At 34.7% G+C, this 27,089-nt stretch overlaps 2 protein-coding genes across 9 annotated transcripts in view; one reads left to right on the plus strand and one right to left on the minus strand.

Annotated features, from left to right (window-relative positions):
* Nucleotides 1-27,089, plus strand: part of LOC138182025 (uncharacterized) — a 52,685-nt gene that overhangs the window by 12,814 nt on the left and 12,782 nt on the right. The window lies entirely within an intron of this gene.
* On the minus strand, nucleotides 856-26,907 carry FucTA (glycoprotein 3-alpha-L-fucosyltransferase A). Of its 8 annotated transcripts, none has more exons than XM_069116624.1 (8): nucleotides 26,652-26,907; nucleotides 9,844-10,073; nucleotides 8,891-8,980; nucleotides 6,284-6,475; nucleotides 4,753-4,977; nucleotides 3,899-4,090; nucleotides 3,235-3,470; nucleotides 856-2,557 (listed from the first exon to the last, which is right to left on the minus strand). In XM_069116624.1, the coding sequence occupies exons 2-8, from the start codon at nucleotides 10,000-10,002 to the stop codon at nucleotides 2,206-2,208; spliced, it is 1,446 nt and encodes a 481-aa protein (XP_068972725.1). In that variant the 5' UTR covers nucleotides 10,003-10,073; nucleotides 26,652-26,907; the 3' UTR covers nucleotides 856-2,205. The 8 variants fall into 8 exon arrangements, with proteins under 8 accessions (XP_068972725.1, XP_068972724.1, XP_068972723.1 ...); XM_069116623.1 differs by having other exon boundaries at nucleotides 9,844-10,076; XM_069116622.1 differs by having other exon boundaries at nucleotides 26,557-26,907.

The raw sequence follows: 27,089 nt of genomic DNA on the forward strand, positions 1-27,089 counted from the left end.
ATCCTGGTCGTAGCACATTGACTTTGATATTTATCCGAACTACTTCTATCTATTAACAAGTACGATCGTAAACATCACACCTTGAAAGACTTAATCTAGAGTTAATTTACAGATAATTCGTTCCACGCTATCTTTGTACGCGCTATGTAGATCATAGAAATGTACATACACGAGATACTACAGAGAACGCGGCAATGACACTATCCATTAAACGTACTTTGAACGACGCGATGATTCATCTTTGTCGCCGTTTATACGATTTTATATTACACTCGTTATACAATTATAAATACAATTGTAGGATCGTTATGCAATTGTAAATCCCTATATTCGACTTTTCCGATCCAACTTTAAAGTTAAATTTTCATACAGAGACAATCGTTTTTCGTACATACGCGACAAGTCGATAAACTAATAAAGCAAATTTCCTAAAACAAGGAGTCCTTAGGTTCGACAGATTTACGCATATACCTATGATAGATACGCAACAACATGTATTTGTAAAAGGCATCCGTAGGTATCTATCGGCGAGAAAATGTGTGCGACAAAAAGATTTTTAAAGCAACAGATTTTCGTAGCTACCTTGTGGCGTATAGTGTAACGAACGTATAATCCGCATTCGAACCCACATGAATATTTATCCGAATACCGGGATAAAGATAAAATCGATATTGTGTCGTTACGAGGAACATTTCAAATTATATTAACCCGCGCGTCATCGTCCAGCTTTGTATCGTCGTACAGATTTCGCATTTTCCATGTGTTAAGCGTAATGATAATCCAACGTGTCCGTTGAGCGTGAGCTGCGAAAAAGTATTGCTCTCTTTCATTTTCAAAAGAATAATTGCCATCTTTAGAAGAAATTAATTTCAAAAGTAACTTCGTGCAGTCATTATACGTATATTTCGCGACTGCTTTGCTACGAAAATTAAATTCATTTCAAAACATACAGTTTTCCTCTTATTTCGATTCTTGCAAACGATTATAATTCACTTGCCGATTCTTTCATCGTTATATCGTTGAAATTTCGAAGATAAAAACAGCAAATTGTTAATAGTCTGTCTGTACGTTACATCAAGAATACAGTCGAAGTAAAGTTACTTTTTGCGTTTTAACGAAATACGCGTTCCGTGCTATTAAAGGCGAGTTTAGACACGGTTTCAATGAGACGTATAGTTGACAACTATACAATTTGCGTGTATATAATTTACATACGCTTTGCGAATCGACAAACGCGTATATTTCTTGAAATTTGAATCAAGAACGTGTAGCGTATAATCGGCATTTCTTCAAATACATTATTAATTTTCCACTAACTACGTCGATATTCGTAATTTATTAATAATCGTATAAAACATTGTCTCGTCAAATTACCACGATCGTGGTAATACGCTTTACGAAAATAACGTTTTACAAACGTCTAATTTGAATATGAAATTTTCAAAACAATCCACAAAAGACTAGAACGAGAGTCTTACGTGTACCTATACGAATTTCGAAGGAACGTTCGAAAAATTGTCATTGTCGGTAAACGATATGCCGAAGCAATTTACTCTGTGCGTAACTAATTTGATAATCGATATAGTCAATGAAGTTCCAAGATCGATGGTGACAAATTTTGAAAGAAGAGATTTTTTCCAATAGAAATTGCGATGAATATTCAACGAAGTAATCGACCAGAGTCAAGACTCGTATCGTTAATGTCGCTAAAAAAGAAAGAACACCAGCGTTTTATAGTCACCGTAAAAACACGAGTAACCGTACCTCTAAAATGGGCAATCGGTTGTCGATCGTTGCACGTAAAAGTCCGTGTTGCTCGTCGAAAAATACAAATTCGGTCTTTGCGTTTCATCAAATTCGTAGTCGGCAGTCTTTTTATCGATTAACGGACTAACCAGACGTCGGGTCGCGTCGACGTCGTTTATCTTCGACTCGAACGTCTCGTTAACATCGGATTCCTCGGAATCCATGGGTAGTTTTTCTTTTTTTTTCTATTTTTTTTTTTTTTTTTTTTTTTTTGAGCATCGCAACCGCAACCGCAACCCGATCAAGGATAAGTGACAGAACGAATCGTTCTCGAACAAACTGCTTCTTAACGATAAAACTTTCCACGTGGCCTTTGTAAATCCAGTCGATTCTCGCATATAGACGTTCAGACGCACCGCGTCCTTTCACGTATATTAACGGAACTTTGCGAAGAACGTTTCAAGCGTTTTTCAAGTTTCCTGCACGAACCGAATCGTGTTCGCGCCACGAAGTCGTCGTGCATATTCCATCGCCTCTCCACCATTCGTTCACGTCCTTGTAAAATTTTGGCGGCCGGTCGTCGTGCAACATGGCGCAAACACGGCACCAAAAGTACGTGTTGATAAACTCGCCGGTACCTTTCCAGCGAAAGTACGAATTGTACAATTCGTCGTCTCGGTCCAAACGATGGAGATACTCGGCAAGCTCTTTCGGTGACTCAAACTCATCCACGTGAATGTACGAGCGGTAAGGAGCGCTGCGAGCGTAATCCGTTGGATGCGCACCCATTACAATCGGCAGAACGTTGTGTCTGAATGAAAAACAGAAATTTATTTCAATAACGTGGCAAAATTGGACGAAATTTTACAATTACAATTTACAATTTACGATTTACAATCGCATGGCATTTGCTTTATGGAAACGGTGTAGGTTCTTTAACGCAAACAGACCAAAAGGGTTTTCCATTTGATTAAAAGTTCTATACCGATTATTCTAGAAAGTAGTATGTATCGCGATAAATCGCCAACGTCGAAACATCTACGATATAATAACGCGAACAACGTATTAACGATACAAACCTAATCGACAGTAACATGTACCTATCGTATACGTATGTATGTACTTCGTATAAAACATTGCAAGAAAGCATTAGGTTCTGGCAAGAGTAACTTGTTATTCTCGGTTTTATTCCAAAATCTCGGTGAAGATAACACTCGAACATAGTAGGGCAGGAGGGAATCTTGAGGACCTCTACATACATCAAAGTGCGCTAAATAAGGGTGGGTAAGTAAGGTAACAACCGAGCGTGAAGCACACTTTAGCAATTATGGCAACAACCCAACGAAATTTTTTAAGTGGCACTCTAAACCTCGCGTATACCTTTGCGTATGTATTTCGTAAAAGATGGCGCTTTACGTTGAAATTCGTGTGTTCGTAATTCGCGTAACTTTGATCGCGAGTACAAGCGTAAATTAAAATGTATCATACCCGAGACCATTGACGAAGAACTTTTCCGTAATATAATCCTTGCAGTTGGAATTCTCGAAAGCTAGATAAAATTTGTAGTCTTCGTCGAGCATATCGAAGCACGCTTGAGATTGCGAGCGCGGGCATCGCAAGGAGCCACAGGTCCCATAGATGTCCACTTGGATGTATTTCGAAAGCTCTTTCGCGTAATGCATACGCTGATTTCGTGGATGACAATTAGAAACGAACCATGCTACCTGAAGCAACATTATCGATATACTTTGAATATTAAACTTTCTAGAAATATCTTTCTTCTTATTCGATTTATCGTTCCATTGAATTTCATTCGTGGGATATTCGAAAGGACGAAAACAATGGTTACAGCGATAACCGTAATGCTCATCGGTGGATTTTAACGTAAAATACTATCGTACGAGTAACGTTTTACGTCGTATATTTCAACGGTATGACGTTTTCTTAAATAAGATGTTATTATTTCTTCGAACTTTCGTAAGAAGCAACTTGACCCGGCGCGTTTAAAATAAAACGATTTCAATGTCAAAAAGATATACGATTTAATCAAAAGTTTGATCATTTTCCATGATCTTTTGAGAAACTGTTTCAAGCATCTAGTAAATATAATTAACGGACGACTGTGAAATAAATAAGATAAGGACGTTGTTACCTTTTTAGTCTTGTTGGCTGCGTAATTAAAAGTCTGCGGTATTTGCGTGACACTAGAGTCGTAATATTGCCATCTTTCATAGGGCGCGACTATGTCGCTGTCACGACGATAAGTTGCCGTCCAATTGATGACAGCGTTCTTCACGCTCTGCGTGTGATAAGGGCACTCTAAAAAATACAGCATCCACACCTGCTGAAAATCGTATTAGTCTCATTCGACGTGTATAATTAAATTCTGTATGACATGGTTTTTTCGTGATTCGCGCAAAACGCGTTACCAAATTTAAACGTTTCACGATCGCAAGCAATAGCGTTTAATCGATTAAAAACCATCGAATACACGTAGGTGAGTAAACCTACGAAGCGTTTTGATTTCTCCTAAGAAGCTGAAGAAACGAGTTTCTTAAAATAAGAAATATGACGATTCGAACGATAATACGATATGTAACGAAAGAACACGAGACCTTAGATGGAAAGAAGTTTTTTTTTTTTTCTTTTTAATTCATATCGTTTTAAACATAAGTAAAGAAAGAGAACTTGAATAGAAACTTATTTTACTCGTTACACATATATCGTAACCAACGCTCTACCTTGGAATCTAAATACTTTATACTATATGTATGTACATATGTACGTAATATACATATATTTGCATATTATATGCATTCTGTGAACCTTTCTGTACCTTTAAATCTCGCATAAACGCATAAAAATCTACGATCTAGCTATTACACGATATAAACGTTGATTACGTTAAATAATAGAAACGACGATCTCTCCGTACGTTACTTTGCTCGTTGTCGTTACTTTACATATCACTTTTAGTAAAGATAGGACAAAATTTGAATTTCGTACTTGACTCGCAGATCTTCTTCCCACGTGCGTTATGTAGTCTTTAAATAAGATTAAATCAGCATCTTCGGCGTTATCTCTGACGATGGTACAAGTATTTACTGGACATCGATGCTGAAGAAATATGTCAGGACCGACTTTTGCCTCGGGCATACCATGTGGAACCATTATCTTTTTCAATGGACGATCGACGCCAGTTTTATTATAATCAGTCGGTACATACATCAACTGCAAATAATTAATTTCAAAAATAGTTAATTCCATTACACATCATAGAACGCGAGAGAGAGAGAGAGAGAGAGAGAGAGAAAGTATTTTAAATAGAACTACGTGTACTCTTCGTAAAAGAAAACAGCTAATTAAAGAACAAAATACGTATATACTGGTTGCACGTAGAATGAAATGGTACGAATAGTTTCGATAAACCGTATTGGATAAAATTGGTTGAAACGAGAGAGAAAGATATTTAGGAAACGTATGATAAACGAAAAAGTTATCTCGCACAGGTATTACGTATGCTTCTCCGGACGAGATACGTTAAAAAGACAATGGACAGCAGCGCGATAGAAGTATATTGATAAAAATAATAGTAACAGAGAAAAAGAATCGTAATCGTGTAAAATTCATAATTGTGTACAATGCCTTTTTTAGAACGCTGCCCTATATACTCGTATAATAGACTGCACTGTGCCGCAGGCGTAGAAGAAAGGGTGAAAGACAAAGTATGTACCGCTACTACATGGCTATGCGCAATTTGAAAGAGAAGGTGGAACACAATGTTCCTATTTTCGTTTAGTAAAGTACGCTATAGACTGCTATACGACAAAGTCGTAAATAGGCAATTCGTTTCAAACTGCAAATTACAGTGCAGCTTCTTGTTCCAAGGAAAAAGACGACGCGCTACGATAAATTCTTGGTTTCGAGTAGGAAGTATTTGCTATCGAATCCGATTACTCCATTACTTTTATCACCGTTTCAATAATATCGATTACGAAACTTTCCACTGACAATCTCGCTCGCGAGAATATCAAATTTGATAAATTATCGTAAACTTATATTTATAACGGCTGTTATCGATCAACCGTTGTACCGTGCTAAAAATATATGTACAGGATGTCCTGTAGATTAGCGTAGATGATGGGATTAACCGGGAAAGGAGTAGCGCTGCAACAAAAACTAAGTTCAAGGTAGAATAAAACGTTTTCGAACGAATAAAACCAACGTTTCTGTTCGAGTCAAAATTGGCACGTAAACGTGGATCTTTCGTGTCTTACGGGCCTCTCGAATGATAACGCTCTTTCGAGAAATCTGGGAAAGGTCGCGTAGCCTCCTCGAACGTCCTAAATCGAGATGATTATCAAATTTTCGACAAATAAACGTAAAACGTATAAAATACCTATGGTATCGTGTTACGAAAGATTCACATCTACAGGGTAAAAGTTAAACTCATATCTAAATTACAAATTCTGATTATTAAATTGTCGTTAATGCGGTCAAATACAGATATCGTTGCTGCAAATCGATCGAAGCTTACTTGATTGGTAACACGATCGTCGTAAGCGTCTTCGTCGGGCCACAAACGCGCCAATCTGCGGCCAGTACGATGCGATTTTATGGCAGGATAAGGCCTCCTGGTCCCTCCTTTCATATACCAAGGTCTTTTCGATGGATCCATCAATTCTAGACTGTTGCGTGTTAAAATCGTCGTGCCGGTTAGGTTGGATACCTTTTTGACAGAAGAACCACGCAGTTGCACATCTTCCATTACAATTACAATGTGCTACAATTTCGTTGTTCGCACAATCCATTTATAATTCCTAAACACGGCTACTGTTCGTTAAGCACAGGCATAATAGCATCTAATCTCTCTGCACTAAGGTTAATTTGTAAGATGCTGTTGAATTTGTTATCGCAACGGTAATTGAAATTGTACCTTATACGTAAATAAAATGTTTCGTTTTTATATGATTTCTTCATTTTCCGCTCTCACTATGGTACATAAAACTATTTCGTTCGAAACATTTGAATATTCGCGTTCCAAGATCGTAACGTTATTTCTGTATAAATGATCGTCATTTTAAATGCATTCTATCGCATAAAACTATTCTCTCGCTATCTCTATCGATGAAAAAAGTATAATACGATTAAAAAGATTTATCGCTGGATCGTGTAAATCGATATGATATTCGCGATGATATCGAAGATTCATGTTTTCTCAACACTGTCGCGTCGTCTAAAAATTATGGTGTTACGACTGCTTCGCTACATTTAATCAACTTGTTACTCTGTCGCTTCGTATATATAATTTATAAGGGAATTTTGATGACAAAAAGTGGTGATAAAACATTAGTTCGATTTAACGAAATTTGTTATATTCTATGGCACAATTGTTTTTGCAAGTGCATGTAAAATAGAGCTTCGCTTTTATTCGATTAAATCGAAAAATCAAAGATTCCTAATTTCTTGAGGTAAACCGATTCTCAGCGTTGTCAAAAAAGACAAGTTATAGTTATATTCATCGCCTACTGGACTTTTCTTCAGAAACTACAAGTATTTGTTACGATAGTACGATAGACGCGATGATTCTCAAGACTCTGCTATAGATACATAAATTGAACATCCCTTAAGAAAATCCATCACTCTTTAAGAAAATAAATAAATATTTAACGTAATATATAAATATACATATACGTTTTATTAAAATTTTCATTTTTATTTGTACTTGATACGGTCACTATGAACTTTTTATATCATACTGGTCTAGTGGATCCTTCTTGATCCCCAAACTATACGCAGAATTACGGCAAGCAATATTATCGTACTAGTACTCTTTGGCACGAACGAATAAAGGTAAATTTAAAAAATCTTACGATTTATTTATATACTTGCGAAATCACCGAAATTGTAGAAATTTAATAAAATTTAATAAATTGGATAAAACTTCATGTGAAATATCAAAATATTAAATCCCATTAAAAGATTGTATTTATCAGTTATTTTCGGTATATTCGCACCTAAGTATTTTACATAATATTACTGCTTATAAATAATGCTTGATACATTTATGAATACGTAAATTACTCATGTTAACGAATATTTGTCATACTTTTATACTAACGATAAGCGTAAAAGCAACTTTCCGTGTAATCACGCGTATTATATTATTTGTAACGATTATGAAGTACAACGATTGTAGCTGTACCTACTCCTAAGTGTTAGCGATTGTGCGTTTTACATAGCTCTGAAAGTTGCACCTGCATGCTAATTCTATCGGATCACGCTTTAATCGTCAATAGTAAAAACTAATCTAATTGCTCGTATGCTGTATTATGCTATATATGTGTATGTATGTATGTATGTATGTACATATGTACGTACGTACGTGTATCGCAAGTCATACGGAACGAAGCAGTCTACATGAAGCTAACGTAACTAGTTGGGTATTAGCTGCAAGTATTTCAGAAACCACAGAGACAACCATAATAAATCATTTAAACCTTTATCTTAGTAGCGTTCGAAATATGTTTATTAAATTGAGAAATACAATGATACAATCGGGGCAATTAAGCTTATCTGTGAAAGCAATAAAGAGTGAGATAATACGTACCTCCGATTTTACAACTTGGAACAAGAAATAAAAATAACGAAGCTTCAAATTTATTCTGATTTTGCTATGTTTACTTTTTTGCTTCGCAAGATGGTCGATTAATTTTCAAGACGATCTTTTCATTTTGGGAAACATGGAAATCGTACGTGGCTTGATCTTTTATACACAGATTAGACACGACTTGTCCTATTGCTTTATCAAAACTAAAGAATAGCGTTCGGTATTTGATACTTTTCAAGCGTTACTTTCGAGAATTCTTGTACATGAGATTTAACTACGATTACCTATATGATAATAGTAATCATAGGAATATCTATGTAATCATTTCCCTTGAAACGTCTTCGGTTGTTTAACATTAGTTAACACTTCGAAATTATGTTTACTTAATTACCGTATAAAAAGTTGTTCGATTATTTTATGACGATGTTTAATTAGTACGTTTCGATACACATCGATAGGAAGGTTGTCTCGGTTATGTTTCACGCACATACCGTGTTACAGACATCTATCGACAATGCAATTTAACAACTATACCTCGGATAGAAGCTTTTTCTCCATTTTTTCTCGAGTCTGCGAAACATGCATTGTCGGTTTCTTCAATTTTGCAGGCCAATTTTGCTTGATCTGCGATCGAAATCCGATATTTAAACATTTTTAACGTTTTCAACATTTCAACGTGTAATAATTTTTCCTCCTCTATTCGTTAATACTATCGTCTTTAAGAACTTCTATGTGTCTACAGCAACAAAATATTTATTTAACTACTATACATATATATATATATATATATATATTTGACAGACTGAATCTCCTAGAGTTTATATTTTTTGTAAAAATTCGTATGAAACGTGTATATGTATTACTCGTTAATTGATACAGATACGCAAAATAATTTAAATTCAGTAAATAACAAAATAGCTGATTTTTTGATTTACCGCTAGCTTGAACTTCTACATACGCGGTATGCATTACCGATAAAACCAATCTAACAAGCGATATCTCATTGTCCTTAATTTTCAATTTCACGCAAAGTTATAATTAAAGTAAAATGTAAATCAAAAACTGCGACACATGCGATACTCGAACCGTTTTATTCAAAATACCTGCAGTGCTGTTGTTTATATAAAAAAGAATCATCGATAATTAAATCGTGTCTTTGAAAAAATTTACCTCGAGGAACATAAAACTGAAATATCTGTCGCTTCTTCTGGATAGTTGGCACGGTTCGATTTAAAGGAAATATTGAAAATCGATATTTCATATGTACGTACAGGCAGTGAGAAATTTTATCTCTATTTAATTAATAGAATTCTAGCGACTTTTCGTAAATCTAATAGCATAATATAGTATTATACGTATAGGTAGATGTTGGTCACAGCGTATACCAACACCCGCGTTGAGTAAAAATTTGCCTATAGCATATTTTTCCGAATTAAATCTTAAACGTTAAGACGTACGATATTTAGGAAGCTTAATTTATTTATTACCTTGGTATCGGACGCTCGAACCGGTTGAGATTGTCCAGGATGAGGTCGCATACGATGCCATATTTCGTCCTGTAGTAGATTCAGGATAACTAGCAGCAAACCGGAGAAGAATAGCACGTAGAAAAAGTATCCCTTCAGGGAAGGACGCGGCAGACTCATGCCGCACGTTTCCTCTTTGTCAAAAATTATCTATCCATACGCTGTGTCTTGCCCGAACGGTGTCCATTCAGCTACTGAAAAGGAAAATGAAAAATGTAGAACATAAAGTATAAAGCTTAATTCTGACGAAATGGCGATACGTCCAATACGTTCGTACGTATTAATAACGTCCATAAATCGTAATACAGGATTATATTGTTCGAAATATATGGTTTCCACGCCTTAAAGGAGCTGTTACAGATATACACTACCACTGAAAAGTATCCGGAAAACCTATTTACTGTTTTGCATTATACACATATTTTGATTACAAAGATTATGGATAATATAATTATATACTAATTAAATACTAAATATATTAGATACGGATAATGAATAATAGCTACGTACACATATACTGTCATTATATACTAATATATACTAATGGCATTATAGTCATTTCTAGATTGAATTTAAAATTGTCATTTTTGTATAGATCATACGGTCCTTTACAAACTCAGTTGTAGGGTTTAATTCGTTTCTGTGAAAATGTGACATTGGCTCTTCTTACACCGAACTACAGATTTATATCGATATTATCAAAGATGAGTTTACAATTTTCAAAGATTTTATTGCGGAAAACGGTTTGTAACTTTGGTGTCGCAATGTGGTAGAAATGAAATTAAGTTGAAAGAATATATCGATATATCGTGGAACTTGGTGGCATTAAACGGTGAATTATTTTACACGGCGACATAGAGAGAGTCGAATCGATTTTCGAAAGCCAATACGTATTACTAACGCTTATATATGCATACTTTGTTACTTGACAAACTCTTTATCTTTGGATTTTTTCATTTTTCGACCGTAAGTTAGTTAAGGTGGCTGTTCTAAACTGACGGAAAGAATACCGATATCAATGCAACCAATTATGCTTAAAGTAGTAAATATTTATACATAGATACGTACATACATATATGATCATTTATTAATCGCAAAGAAATACGTCGTTTCTCTTTTCTCTTCTCCTTTATACTTGCATATTTAATATATGCATTTAGCATTGCCTGATCGTTACATTTGTGTACTAAACGTGGATTACTCGGACAGAAAAGCCGTGATTTTATTCGTGGCACTGGGTGAGTACAAAGATCAACGCGGATTAACTTTCGGTAATAGCAGCCTATTGGCGGGTAAAATGTCAAGCGTTTTAAGGATTCGGAAAGGTTAGGAAGAGAATGATGGTGGTAGATAGGTCAAGATAGACCATTGTTAGGTACTGTCGGAAAACACGTAAATCGGAATAACGGAGAGTTTACGGGGCATGGACGAAATGGATTACAAGGTGAGATAGAGATGAATTCAATGTTTGAGAAAACTATATTACATTCGTGCTTTCGTTTCTGTTTCTTACGATCTTTCTGATAAACATGGAACAACGTTCGAGAAGAAGTAAAATATACCAAATATAAACGGTACGATTAGTTTGAATTTCGATAGGGCCTCTCGAAGACTTTGATGTAATCGATAACGACGGTAAGATTACGATTATATCGATCTATGATTTGCAGTTTTGTATTGAAATGGAAATACCACGTATCTAATATCGTTGATTTTATGATTCGCATTATACGTATAAACTTTTGAAATCGTCTCACATCGTACTCTGTAATACATACGTATGCAGAGTGTGAAAAGAAACGAGCGATATTTGTAACACTCGATCAAGACGGTGAAACGTTATTTTTCCAGTTAAACAGAATTTAATTTTACTCTATAAATACATCGTTGGAAAAAGACGTGGCCGATAAGTTTTTTTCTCTATTTCACTCACGCTTCTTGTTCAGACTGGCGTGAGACAAACGACGGAAATTAAATATGCATAGCAGTCGAAATTCTATGGGAAAAGTCGTAGTGCTATAGCGTAATTGTAAAAGTAAATAGATCACAACTTGAAAGATAAATATCAAACTACACTTCCGTAGGTACGTATATATATATATAGGAATTTTCTTCGTTCTCTTGATGGCTAAGATCACAGCTCGCAAACACCGCCTCTTCTGCTTTAACACTCCGTATATAGAAATCGGAATTCTATTTATGTATAACGGCGAAACACGCGTTACACGTAAAGTGTTCGATCGCGACTATTGCCATTGTTAGCATGTTAATTTAATTCGACAAAACACTCTCGTTAAATAGCCGCGAGAGTATTTGCAAGATCGCGAAACAGTAACGAGAAAATAAAAAGAAGTCCGACGCGATCGTTGCATTTTTTCTTACCAATATCGTCCACTGAACTATAAAAGAGTATTAGGTATGCAGAATTATAGATTAGATCGATAGTAATGTAAAATATTCTCGCGATAACCAAGTATGCGTTAACTACTGCCGAATACGATTACCACTGAATACGGATACTACGTACCACGTATATATGCGTATATACGTTGTCATCCGAAAAATATCGCCCAAAAGAGAACGTAAAAGAATATAAACAGTACTTCTCGCATTATTTCTTATCTGATCTACGGTTGATCACATACATGCAAGGTGATGTATCCGATATTATCATTTGGATTTACATCGATAATGTTATCTCTAACGAAAAATGTTGGACGGTTCCAAAAGTATTTTTCCCGTTATTCCTTATTTTATGCAAATGATCGAATTTGCTTTTTCAATGGAATAGTACATTTTTTAATACGTTACTCGATTCAGTTCGTCATTTCTTAAGAAAAAAAAAAGTATTAATCTTTTCAGGCAAAATCATTTATATTTTATATATTTCGATATATTTATTCGTTTCAACCGGAGAAGAAATTTAAAGATCGATAGGTAATTTGGTTCGTTGACTCGACAGATAGGAGCCATTCGCGGTAAAATTACGTATAGAAAAAATTAAACGATCCACAAAATTAACACGAAGCAAAAGACAATACAATAAGAAGAAATAAGAGACACGCAACTAACCTGCTCGAGCGTAACGCGAAACGCATATGTATATTCGTTGCGAGAGCAATCGATACATTTGACTCGTTAATACAATGTGCTTAACAACTTCGCGACAACATCAAGCACCGTTCTAAGTAACATGATTTTCATTTCACACGTTGCTTCGTAATTAACTTAGAACCTCTAGTACAAACAATTTCATGCAAATCTCCGACCCAAACGAAAGTTCAGTGACATTGAAAGACACGCAGTACATGTATATCTTACAAAATTATCTACTTATCTGTACGGCTTAAACTCTTAAAATCAATGTTTTACAGTTATCGCTGCAAACGCGCAGAGACGAAAATATTCATCTGCGTTAAAGAGGTTATTCTCCTTAAGATAATTAAACGTATTAGTATTTCGATCCACGTGCAGATAACAAAACTGGATCGATCCATTAATTATACAAACACTTTTCACCAAGAATGGCCTTTTAAATACGCTTAATGGTTAAATAACCGTTAAGTTAAATTATTTATCGATCAAATAAGTCGTCAAGTAACGATACACATTCAGTTTGGAAGGTCTCGTCTCGTGGCTGTCAAAACACAGCTACGATACACAGCTTGCAATTAGGATAACTCGATGCTACAGAAAGACGAAAGCCGATCGAGAGGTGGATAAAAGAAGATGGGTAAAATTTCGGTCGAGTAATCTCGATCTTTGATACCAATCTTGTGCCGAAAAACAGCGACAACACTTCGCAAATCATGTTGTTCCTTTGCAACAAAACCAAATAGTCAAGAAGCAATTAGCACTCGACACTGACACGAGACGTGTCGTTATGTATATTTATATTATGATTCGTCCTCGATTAAAATAGATGCTTGATAAGTTTACCATAAACGTGTAATTTATTTTTCAATAGTAGTAGTATCATTTTTTAAAACTGAAGAAATTTGATAATATAGAATTAAATTTATACGACAGGTGCTAAAAGTTATAAATGTAATTAAATGGGCTCAAAGGAATGACCTAAATGATGCAAAAAGCGCAGTAGATAACCTTTGGATTGTACGGTAAGTCTTGCGATTACACTCTTCCGCTTAATTTACAGCCTTAGAGAGCAAATAGAGTGGAAGAAGGTAATAACGAGAGAAGAACGAAAATTCGATTTTATTCAAACAGTGGAGAGCATCGAGACCAACCATCTCATAACTCCCTTAACGTTTCAACATAACGTACAGAAATTTATTACGATCTTCTAATTTTTTCTCGATATAACGCGAATAGTAAATTTAAAGAATTATATTAACTTAAATCTATTATTTTCCATTCAATACCGCATAAAGTATTAAAGTTATTTAAAGCAAATTCATCGTAGAAAATCATTTTCAATTTGCGTAGAGCAAAGGTATATATACATATACCTTTATATATATATATATAATTATCGATGGAAGATCGCAGCGTCGAGGAGAAGTTCCAGATCGTTGTGATTTCCAAAGAGTTCAACGATTCACGATTGTTACACCAGTTCCTCGTTGGACTATCCTCGTGTCCATTAGCGTAAGGAAGAGCAAAGTTATCGTTTGTACATAAACGTATCGATTCCTGTGTTTGCAAATAATAGCTTGTCGAGTAAAGATTTCACACGAACCAGTGAGAAGAATAACACACGAGCAGGGTCTACGCCCTCGCAAGGTTCACCGTATCAAAGGATGTATTATGTCGCGTATGCGTTTAAATTTTAGACGATATAATAAAAATAGAGATTCGATACACAAGCGGTATAACAATATAACCGTGAAATAATTTCTTTCGACATTTCTGTAGATCGAGATCAATGCGTAGAGATATTATCATAATTTATAACTTATATCTATTATATTACATCGTTTATTTCGAAAACATTATGCATAATATAATCATCTTACTGGCGCGTTTCTACTTTCTTCGCTCTTGCTCTTAGTTGCCTTTTCACAGCGTTTTCCTTCGTTTCGAGTTCTTTGTAGCAATCTCGGAGTAAAGGATCGCAAAAGTGGTCGTAACGTAAAAGAAAACTGTCTGCAACTTACGCATGTCAGCTTTCTGAAAAACATACTTGGGTAGCATGCTATGTACATTTCAAGAATTATCTCAGTACGTTAATACGACACGTTTTATGGCCATTCCTATGTGCAATTTCAGCCGAACAATCACGCGCAATCCGTATGTGCGTATTTATATATAGAATTTTGTACGCATCGAAATGCATAAAATAACGCGATACTGCGTTTAAGTATTAAGCGACAAATCACGAAATTAACTTAATAGCGAAATAGTTACAATAGTTATTTACGTATATATGTATTGCTATGTATATATAGCTGGAAATATTTACCTTCATAACAATCGTCTACGCTAAGTATGTTATTAAGGAAGTGAACCGGTTTCAGAAGACTAGCTCAACATTTAGGACATAGCAAACGTCCGAGCTTAAACACTAAGCACACAGTCGGTTCTAGCACGTACTGAATAATCGCCGAGTAAACGATGCGACATTTGTAGGCTACATAATGAAAAATGCGTACACAAGGTGTTTCATATTAATCGCCAGCTTAAATAATCGACAGCTTACCAGGTTAACCAAAGTTGCATGAATTACAGGAGAAATTTAGACGAACCGATTAATTAAGAAAATAAGATGAGATCAAGGAATATAATTATTCGAAATATTCAATATTTGCTGGTTTTTACATATGTATTTACTTTCTTTGCGACATTTAAATTATATTATACAGTTGGCAAATATGTAAAACATATGCAATTGGGAACATATACTATGTCAATTTACATAAATATCCAAAATTTGCTTACACAGTCATGTAGCCATTTGTATTTCACTTTCTATGATTTATTAGCGCTGTTTGAAATTGAAAATTAAATACAAAATGTATTATAGTAATACAATACATGCCAATACTTGCCCCGAATAGTTGGAAAATTTAACTTCAAATTCTACGATTCTAAAATTGTATTTTCCGATCATTTAGTCACAGTGGTAACGGTTGATTCTTATATTTTCGGCCGACAGTCCAACGTTCCTCCAAAGTTAACAGAAATAAAAAGAGTTACGATTTCGTTATATTTGGTTTAAAGGTATACTGGAACACGCGCCATCATTTTGTCACGGATTGTATGCGGCGAATGCGATCGATACGTCAAGTACACCTGTCAATGTCACATTTAATTTGTATCTATCTCTACAAATCTGAGATACAACTATCGATTTTTTCATCCCTTTATCTGCAGCTTATCTGTTATTAATCTCCTTTTCATCGAATCTGCAATCGAGAAAACGTACAATCTAGCTCCAACTCGAGTGAAAATGCTCAACTGCCTCAGACATTTTCAATTAATCGAGCATGTAATATACTATATGTATATATATATCGAATCGAATATATAGCTTTTTTATAAATTTAAAAACGAGTCAACTCTAAAAACTTTAATTTCATACAATATGGATACGGATGAGAACATGTTTACCCGAGTTACACTATGTAATTTTAAATCGCTATAACATTTATGACTGAATACTATTCGACGAGAATGACATCGAAAACACACGTTCAACCATAGGCCACTTGTATATCATTGATGGCCATTAGTAACACGCCACGATTATCAGTATGTTATCGCTAGTAATTGCAAGACTAACAAAACGAACCTAAAGGAGATGTGTAATATTTACTTACGGTTCTTTTCTTTTACGTACATATGTAGAATGCATTCAAATATTGATTTAAATATCTTTGTCGAAGGGAACAGAAATTTACCTTTTTCCGAATTACTTAGATATTTTTTCTTAAATCATCGCATAATTTATAAGCTTTACAGAACGTTTCTAACAATTCGGTTCCTTGCCATCGCTTCAAACGGTTTTCAACGTGTGCATATACATACATGTGTATATTTATATGTATAACATTTTAATATAAATAGATATAATGCATTAATACGTCTAATAAATTAGGTTACGTAAAAATAGCATGCAAAATTTAATATCGCAGAATACTATAAATTTACACATATTCCTTTTGATGCATGATTTCCGCTTAACGGCTATATTACAAACATAAAAGCAAATGGTTTCTTTCCGATATAAAAGATAAAAAATTTGATATTATTTGTCACCGATATGCTGTACTTTTGATTTTAAATGATATTCAAACAATTTTATTTCAACGAAGTATGAATATGCATGTAAGTGACTTCAAAGTGATCAAATATGTACGCTTTTTGTTTTGAATGTTTGAATTACGGAATTTCAGATATCCTTTAAAAAATGACATGTCACTGCCAAGGTTAAAGAAAATCATCTTCTTCGAATAAATTGATCATTATTGAAAGTAATATCAAGTTGCTTACTGTAATCGCAAGATGAATCTCTTTTGCTCTATCAGGATCCTTTGTGCTTGAAATTTCACTTTTACGCTTGATTCTATTTACAAGATCGTATATTTACTTCTTTTTATGGAAACGCGAAATGAACAATTCATGTTCACTAATGAACTATAGAGAAGTTGTCGAAAGATAGGCAAACCGTTTTGGTAGATTCGTAATTCGATGGAACTGAATTATTTCTGTGATTTAAGATAACGATAGTCTTTACTTTCAAACACTTTATAAAAACATGATAGATATTTCTCATATATTAGACGAATATGATTCGATTAACACAAACATGATTCATAGGCTTTTGATATCTGAATGTGCTAAAATATGGCGTGTTAAACGGCATTTATTAAATTATACATTTATATCAAATATATGAAATTAATGTCATGCCCATAAAGTATTTTCCAGTTCTACGATTTCATTGTGTTTAGTCACTAATGCTTATCGAACAAAATCGCTCTAAATGATTTAATAATAAATCTGTCAAATCATATATATATATATATATATATATATATATATATATATATATATATATATATATATATATTGATATATATGTATTGCTATTGATGTACGTATAAGTAGACGACTATGTAACCAATATTCGGTAATTCATCGAAGCTGCTAGAAATATGTATGATATACCTATATCTACGCCATGTAAAATGTATAGGTATATGTGCTTACTTGCACGTCACTGGCTAAATTTTCGTACTGTTATTGCGTAAAAATTTGTTTCCAAGAAATACGTTTGACATAAAAACGCAATAAAAATGATTATACGTATGTTATCGTACGAAGAAACATGATCAAGTTTCACTGATACTAGTAAGAATCGACCACAAAAACTGGACTGGACACGCTACTACCTTATCGTCAAAGCTTCCAATCATATTCTAATCAACTGTCCTAACAATAAATACGGTATAAAAAGATTATAACGATTACAAAGATTATAACCTGCTATAAAAATGCTACAAAAAGAAGAACCTTACAAAAAAGTGTTAACTCTTCCGAAAGATATTGATTTTACTACCTATTGTATTGTAGACACGTGTTTATTCCGCTGACTATTTTCACTGTGGCTACTAATAACCTTGAAAGTTGCGTATCACCTTAAACTTGTAATTTAAAAGAAAAGAAAAGGATTCAGTTCAAATACATATTACAGCGTTTTCACTTCGTACAGATTGTTTGCAAGCTTAATTGTATTTCTTGAATTTAAGTGTTATTGGCAACTACTCTTTCTTTCACGCTTCTTTTACAACGAGCAATTACGTGTTTGTATATTTTTACTTAACTCGTTATTATTTTGACATCGAAAGCTTTGCCTCTAACGACATAGCCCAGTTATCACGAAAAATATCGATTATATTCTTAATGACCCTTTCGCAATTGGAGCAGGCGTCCAATTACGTACCACGTCCAATGACTCGACATCATGGGCCTCGCATGCATATTATCATTCACGTTACATGATAAATTAACGCGATAAATATACGGAAATATAGTTGTATTGTGCTCTACAATCTCATTCGCAATTTAGCTAACGGTACTGGCGAATAGACTTCTCAATGTACAAATGTTTTATCGAATAAACAATTTTTGTTATTTTAAAAGTTATTGTTCGATCATTTATCGCGATAAAAGCCACCTAACGAATTCGTACGTTTCATAAAATATAGATTACAGTTCGATTCGTAATTTGTAATACCAATAATTAATCGATGCTAGATAGGATTTAATCAAGATGATCGAAGCTATTACGTTATAGTATAGGGGTATAAATCGCATAATGTAAGCGCGCAGGAAACAAAAGTTTACCTTACAAAACATAGACGTATGTACATACTTCAATTATCCGAAGTGTGAATAAAGAATAGACCAAATGTAGGTACTATGTAAGTTTTATAAACGTTCAGATAACCTAAATAACGCGACATCTGAATATTTTCCAACTACCGTGTTCCCGGATGTAGGTACAAAGAGTTTTAACAGCGATACGTGTAACAGGAAACTAATAGATTTCACCTGTTTTGCATCGCTACGCGTCTGTGTTTCTGCGAGTTTTATTTTAACGTAGGCCCGCATATTTAATCTTGACTGTCAGTTCGCCAAAAGTATCAACATACGAGTATGTGTGCTTATTTAACTTATTGTTACATAACCATGTTAGGTATCAATATGTATGCAGGGTGGGATAGATAAAGCGTTGCCAACTGTTCTCTCCGAAGTCATTGCAGATATCAACATGAAATTTTCGGATTAACGCTTTAGGCTGTAAAGTTTCTTAAGCGTATGTGTACCGTATACGGTATACTTTTCGAGTTTGAAGATATCCACTTGAAATGACAATCATTTCTACCAATCCTCTTCAAGGTAATAATATCTTTGTTAACGTAAACACAAAGTTTAATCTTTGTCTTTGTAAAGACTGGATATTACAGAGTCAAATACTAAACGCAATAATAAAGACAAAGGATATTTTCACATATTTTCAAACTTTATTTACTTCTAATATTAATTAAATCTTTGTAATGTATGCCTATGTACGTATGCCGTATCCGAAAAATAATGAATTATGCCATTAGATACGAACGAATACCTTCGATGAAACAGCGAAACATGCTTAATTTGCAAAGTAAAAGTACATAGTGAAAATGCAAAGTATAATTACGTCATTTTATGAAAATTGCAATTTATAAACCGCATTTTTTCAGCAAAAATCACAATTTAAATAATCAAATACTATTCGCGACTGTATAAAAGATATGTTCAAACCTATATATATATTGTTAATCGTGAGAACACGTGCGGTCGACTGTAACTCCTAATGTTCGAATCGCTTCGCACAGAATGTGTCAACATAGTACATAAATACATATACGTATGTGACCCCTCCAAAACCATTCATTCTTTATCCGAACTATTCTTTTTAACAACGCATAGTAATCTGCGTTTATAGATTAAAGTTGGTCACTCTGTATACGTAATATCTACCGTAGGACAATAAACAATCAGTAAGAAAACTCGAGCACCTTACTAGAACCCGTTCGGCCGATATATATAATATGTGCATATATTAAAGGACAACAGGCACAAAACAGACGAAAGTTTTTACTTACGCTTGTCGACCCATTGATACATTTGACATAATTTTCACACAAACCAGCGTATTTTGAGTGCAGCTGCTTATTTCTAGTATACAATTGACGTTCTAGAAACCAGAATCTATTCCGAGTCTACCCTACAACGGGAGAGTGAAACCGCCATGCCAAATTACATAGTGAAAATAGATTACTATTGAAATATTCGGTTCTAACGTTCGATTCCGACGAATTTCATTAATCCGCCTAGTAACGAGTTACGTGCACACGTATTATCATTGGCTTGTCAATTGCTTGTTACAGAGGTCCGTACTGTTTCTAAACTTTATTTACTTTCACTGCATAATAATCAAAACAATCGCACGTTAGAAACCGGAACTCTGGTTTCTGATCTTTCGTGATTCGTTATTCCTTCAATATTATTACAAGTAGTAACCGTCGATTTCCATAAGATTTAATACCAGAAGCAGAAATTAGATTTTTGAAAGATATTTTTAGTCTCTAGTAAGTTTCTGTTAAGTCTGTAGTTTATTGTAAGTTATCTGACTTGTGATCTGTAACGGTTGCTATTTACGTATTGCATTAAATACACTCCGTGACAAAACTGTAAGACGTTTAAAATTTTGGCGGATATTATTGCATAAATAATAGTAGGATCGCTAGGATAGGATCGAACTACTTCGGTACGTTATATCTCAATCTAAATAGGGACTACTTACAATTGCAAATTCTTCGATGAAAATCAGTAGGACGATACTATGTACACGGTGTGAAAAAAAGTAAGTGTAAGAATTATTAAAACTTTAACATTTTTTTCCTCCCTAAACGGTCATTTGCGATCCATGATTCCTTCGAAACCTTTGTTCCTCGCGATGAATACTATACGATACGATAAAAAAGAAATTTGATCTTGAATTTCAAAATGAAGGTTATATTTACGCAAACTTTTCTTTACAAATCTTCATCGATCGAAGGTGTACGATCGCTCTTAACACTCGCTTTTTTACACTCTGTACATATAAGACAGGGAATAAGATAAATGCTGACTTTAAGGGTGGCAGATCTTGACCTTGACGCATGTTATCAAAAACACTGTCTTGAGCAACCCCGAGAAGGTTTTAGCCGTTGCTGGTTATTCCTTATAAAGTTAATAAGAGGAAATTGCTGTCACCGTTACAGCGAACGAACTCTGCCTACAACTGTGCGTTCGTGGCGTACGCGTGTAGCACCGGTTGCCGATCGGCCGGCGCTGCGCGTAGAATCTTAGTTGCAAAGCGCTGGGGCATAATGGTAACGATAGTTTTTCGCCGTTTGCGAATATCTCGACAACAAAGACAGTCCGGTGTGTGTAGCTATAGGAAAAACTTGTCGAGAACGTCGATTTCCACGACGTATTTAAAGATCATGGAAATCGGTAATGCTATCCGCTTTCTAAATATCTAATTACCTTTGCTCTTATCAACGATACGATTTTTTCAATCCGTATCGATCTCTCTTACTTCTACCGCTTTAGATCCACCATCGTATATATACGTATATATCTGTTACTAAACGTTCTAACATAGCGGTTAGGATGACATTACAAATCGTCGATGAACGATACCCGCGATCCACGCAACATACATACTTAAGTACTTGTATTTAGGTAATTACGTTACGAAAAGATAGAATTTCGCGAGACCAATTTCGTAACTGACAAAGTGTTGCCACGATTTGTATGGCATAAATTTATTTCTCTGATATATTCAGATTAAAAATCGTACGCATCTGCCAAATTATATAATATTATATAATACGATACATATACGTATGTATTTATCTCGCAAACATTTTTCTTGTTTCATTACACCAGGCTGAACTAAGGGAACCTTCAACGTATATCGTCAATATTTAAAGTTCTCGACTAAAAAGATCAATATATACGTACATTGTCAACACGATATTGTCAATATTTATTGTCAAGCCACATTTTTATCGGCAACTTTAAGATATTGGCAATATTATGGATCGTCCGAGAACTCTCTAATACGTTTAATTACTTACAAATTTAAAATACTATCGGGATTCTAATTAAAAATACATACGAAGTGAAGCGATATCGGAGACATTACATCCTTCTTTCGGTTTATTTTACTCGGTACTTTTATACGCGGTGAGAAAACATATTTTTCTATAATCTTCGTCGCATTTACCGTGTTATCAACAACGATGAGATTTCACTAAGAAAGGAGAAGTTATGAAAATCTACTACAAACATTAACTGAAATTTACTTTGATTCGTTTTGTGATTTTGAAAAAAAAAAAACAAAAAAAGCTAAGTTAGGATTAGTTAGCTAAGAAGAATATTTGAAATGTTTGTATTTTGATTGCGATACATAATGAGAGAAAGTGAAATGGCAAATTCATAGAAATATGAGATACCTGATTGGTAGCAATATGAGACAATCTCACGTTACTACCACATTTAAAAATTGATTACTAAATAATAAAATGAAGTTCGATCGTTCCTTCGGATCTTACGAACGAAACTGAATAAAGAAAACAAAGGTTTAAAATTATTCCGAGCGAAGAAAAAAGGATACAAGCTATTAAAACTGTGAAATTAAAAAAATGTATGTACTCCAAAGCGGCGAAAGTATTTAACGTGCCACGGTCAACCGTAGCCCGTATGCGTTCTAGTCAATGAACGCGTTGCTTCTGAGAATGTAGCTTGCGCAAAATTAGCGTAAAAAACAATTTTAGAAAATGACCTCGAAACCCAATTGGTTAATTATACGTATCTTGAAGATGAAGTCAAAATTCTTTGGAACGTCCACTAAACATATCCAACTAATCATCTATCAACTAGCGAACTTTAGAAATAGTATCGAGCATCCTTTTCGGAATAGCATGGCAGGAAAAGGCTGGATAGACCGTTTTTTAACCCGTTATCGAGACAAGATCGTTTGGTCTGACACCAACAGACACTTCAGCTGCCAGAACACTCGGCTTCAACAGAGAAAATGTAAATGCTCTTTTTTTATATTCTTGATCAAGAACGCGACAAATATCGTTATACTCCCGATCGAATTCAGAATGCAGGCGAGATGGGGCTTTTACCGCTGTACAGTCAAAAGTATCAAAAGTTGTTGGTCTTGAGGGGAAGAAAAGCAAATGGCCAACTTAACGGCAGCAGAACGTGGTGCATCGATAACAGTTACGTGCTGTATGAAAGCGGCAGAAAACTTTGCGCCACTTATGGTCATTTTTCCGAGGAAAAATAAGAATAAGTTACTTACGAAGGTGGCACTATGTGAATCGTTCGGTACGTATCATCCATCTGGCTGGATTCAAACACCACCGTTCGCACAATGGATCCAACGCTTCGTTAATTTTATCAGACCTTTGGAAGAATCTTCTATCTGGTTGATATCGAATGGACGTTACAGCGACACGCGTAACGTACACGTAATAATAAGCAATAATATATTTTAGGATAACGTAATATTTCTCATTATTTCTATATAACGCTGTAACTAACATAATATATGATTTTAAGCATTTAGGTTTCTTTGTCGCTGTTTAATATCACGTTTAATCGTTAACTTGTTATTATTAGTTATAAGCGAATAATTCGTTATTTATGTTTAATAACCGTAATCGTATGTTGGATTAATTAGATTAAAATAGAGAGGCAACGATATACTTACGTACATAGGTAGATACTCCAGTTCAAAAATGTGTATATCAAAGTTGTGTTACCAAAGAACTAAAAACGTTCTACTAACGCTAAACGCAAAATGAATTATCGTCTTTCTCTTTTTTCTGCTGGTTTTTCTAGTGTACGTAGATAGCCTATCGATATAATCGACTACATTGTTTCGTTATTGACAGAACTGTAAATAGCTACAAATAGCTGTGTATAGCTACTCGTATAAATATCATTCGTAAATATTTAAGGATATACTTCTTTTCGCGAGAGAGATACGGTAAGATTTAAGTAAAATAATATAAATTATATTCCGTAAAGTACATACACACGATAAACGTATACACGCGTATGTATATGTACTCATAATGCTAAAAATAGATAGAATTTTTACATAATAATATGCTTAATGGAACAGAACAATCGACCTTAGTCGAATCGAGCTTTCTTTACGAATATGATACTAAATCCGGCTGTAATGCGGTACTGATGCTATCGGTTCTTATTATCGAAATATAGCTAAAGAGGTAGTATAGAACACCGTACCAGCATGAATCAACCTTCACGCCCACTTCCCAATTCACCCCTCTCATATGTATGTACATACGTATAATGCTTGCCATGGTAACCTCAACATTTCGTACTGAAATCATCCGACGAGTAAAAGCACAGATATAAAACTGGTATTTTACATATCGTACATATCGTATAATCGTTCAAAGTTGAACATTCGGAAATTACGATACACGTTAGAGGCTACGCGATATAATTTTCTCGAAGGAAATAGGAAAACTTTACAACATCGTGTACGTAACTCCTTTTACATATCATAAGCGAATATAATCTTTACATATGCACTCGACTTAACATAAAGTTGCAACGATCAGACCAAAATCGTACAAACTAATTTACTTTTCAAACGATTAAGCAATTATTTCCGTAGCGTTTTACTTCTTTGCTGTAATTCCTACTATAATTTTCAACAGTATCTATTTTTTTCAAAACCACGAATTCGGAAAACATTAGACTTATTTACATATGTACATGTACATGCTTATATGTATGTATTAAGTTTTTCCCGCGTAATACTATATAGTGTTTCAATAAGTGCAAAATATTCACCAGAAAATTGCTACTTCCATCATAGTCGTTACGACTATACCTGTTATAACCTGTTATAACTTTTTGTAACAGTTAATCACCTAAGCTTGTCCTCGATGATAATAAATCTTTCGGTATTTAAAATTTCCTTGTCTTAAACAACTTCCCTTAAACTGTTAGTCTTACACTCAAAATCTTCGATGATGAACAATTTAAGAGTGTATTGTAAACTAACTTATCTCTATCGCGACTATACGCTGTTCGTATTTAATAAATATAAATATACATATAATTTATGTATTATTGTATTTTCTTGAAATTTTCTTGAAATCTTCTCCATGTAAAAGTGTTATAATATACATGTATATACAGATATCTGTAGACTTATGTCTACGATACGATAAACTTTCTCGTTTAAATTTTTAATTAACGATTCGATTCGTTATTTTTATAGTAACAGACTTTTCAACGTTTGCAGCATGTTGTTATAAATTAGAAAAACCGATACGTTTGTAAAGAATCGAACAAGATGTTTGAATGTATATGTATACTTGACATTAATACCGTACATTATTGTATTGCAACACTAATTACAAAGCATCGGGTACATCATACATACATACTAATATGTATCGTATTAAAATTAATACAAAAGCAATCCGGTACGGTAGTTGGCTACTTCGAAATCCATACCAATGTTATCGATATAGAAGAATTGAATTATTTGAAATTAAACGACAGGTTCAGATAGATATCGGATAGTAGCTTTTAATTTCAAAGTTTACGCGTGAAAGATAACGATAACGTTAATTGCAATATTTTGAGAAAAGCATCCTATTGTACGTAAATATATTTATTACTAAATGATCTTTGTATAACTGAGGAACTAATTGAAGAAGTTCATTTAGAAAAACGGCGGATACGGAGGTAAGTGTAAGAAGTACCGCACCCGAAAATCTGACATCGATAGGAATTTTACAACGAATCGTAAAAATGCTTGATAGTTAGTTTAGAAGTTGACAGTATATAAAATCATCATAGAGAAAACGATAAAACATCAAACAGATTTTGACGGATAGATACTGCTGCAAGTTATTTTCCAAAATGAACAGCTGGTAGCTCGCGCTTACGGAAAAAGTGATTATTATAGCCGTCAGAACGTATAGCGATAAAATATATGAACCGATTGCTAAATATCGTGCGAACGTTAACAGTTTCGCCGTTTCATGGCACCATGCGATACCGAGAGTGTAACGAATAGACAGGGAACGAACGTAAGGAAAAAAGACTTACCGTTGAAAAGATGCATCGGAGGACGGGACCACGTGTTTAACCGTGAAATACAAGTAGCAGTGCACCACGAAGATGCACCTCGATGATGCACTCACCCTTAGTCACATGTCCAAATGCTTCGCGTCGGGCACCACCTATGCGCGAGATTATTCATTCCCGATCGGGCAATTCACGGTGTAGACGGTTGGCCTAGCCCGTCGCTTCTGTCCTCTTGCTGTATCCTCCTCCTACCTACTCCTACTCCTACTCCTACTCTACCTCTTTTTCCTGCTCTTTCTCCTCCTCGTCCTCCTATTCCACCACCTCTGGGTGTGCGCAGTTCCTTTTCCCTTCCGTAGACGTTGCGCGTTCAACACGCGCCATCCCCTTTACTCCATCCTCGCAACCCCCGAGCTTTGTGTCGGTATTGCACGTACCAAGTTATGTAGCAAGGGGAAAATCTATAAGAGCCGCGACTGCGCCCTCGCTATGCTGCTCCACACAATTTCCCCGCTTAAGCCTCCTTCAGCATCGCGAACTTAATCGCACAGCTA

Source organism: Bombus flavifrons, chromosome 7 (genome assembly GCF_040668555.2).
Source record: "Bombus flavifrons isolate JBK064 chromosome 7, iyBomFlav1_principal, whole genome shotgun sequence".
Lineage (NCBI taxonomy): Eukaryota > Metazoa > Arthropoda > Insecta > Hymenoptera > Apidae > Bombus > Bombus flavifrons.

Bases quoted from the DNA above. Each gene is read 5' to 3' on its own strand.
- FucTA (XM_069116624.1), bottom strand. From the start codon at position 10,002: ATGAGTCTGCCGCGTCCTTCCCTGAAGGGATACTTTTTCTACGTGCTA. The intron at 6,476-8,890 runs GTATAGTTGTTA...TCTGTCAAAAAG, and splicing joins AGAAAAAGCTTCTATCCGAG to GTATCCAACCTAACCGGCAC. The intron at 2,558-3,234 runs GTATGATACATT...TTTTTCATTCAG, and splicing joins TTCTTCGTCAATGGTCTCGG to ACACAACGTTCTGCCGATTG.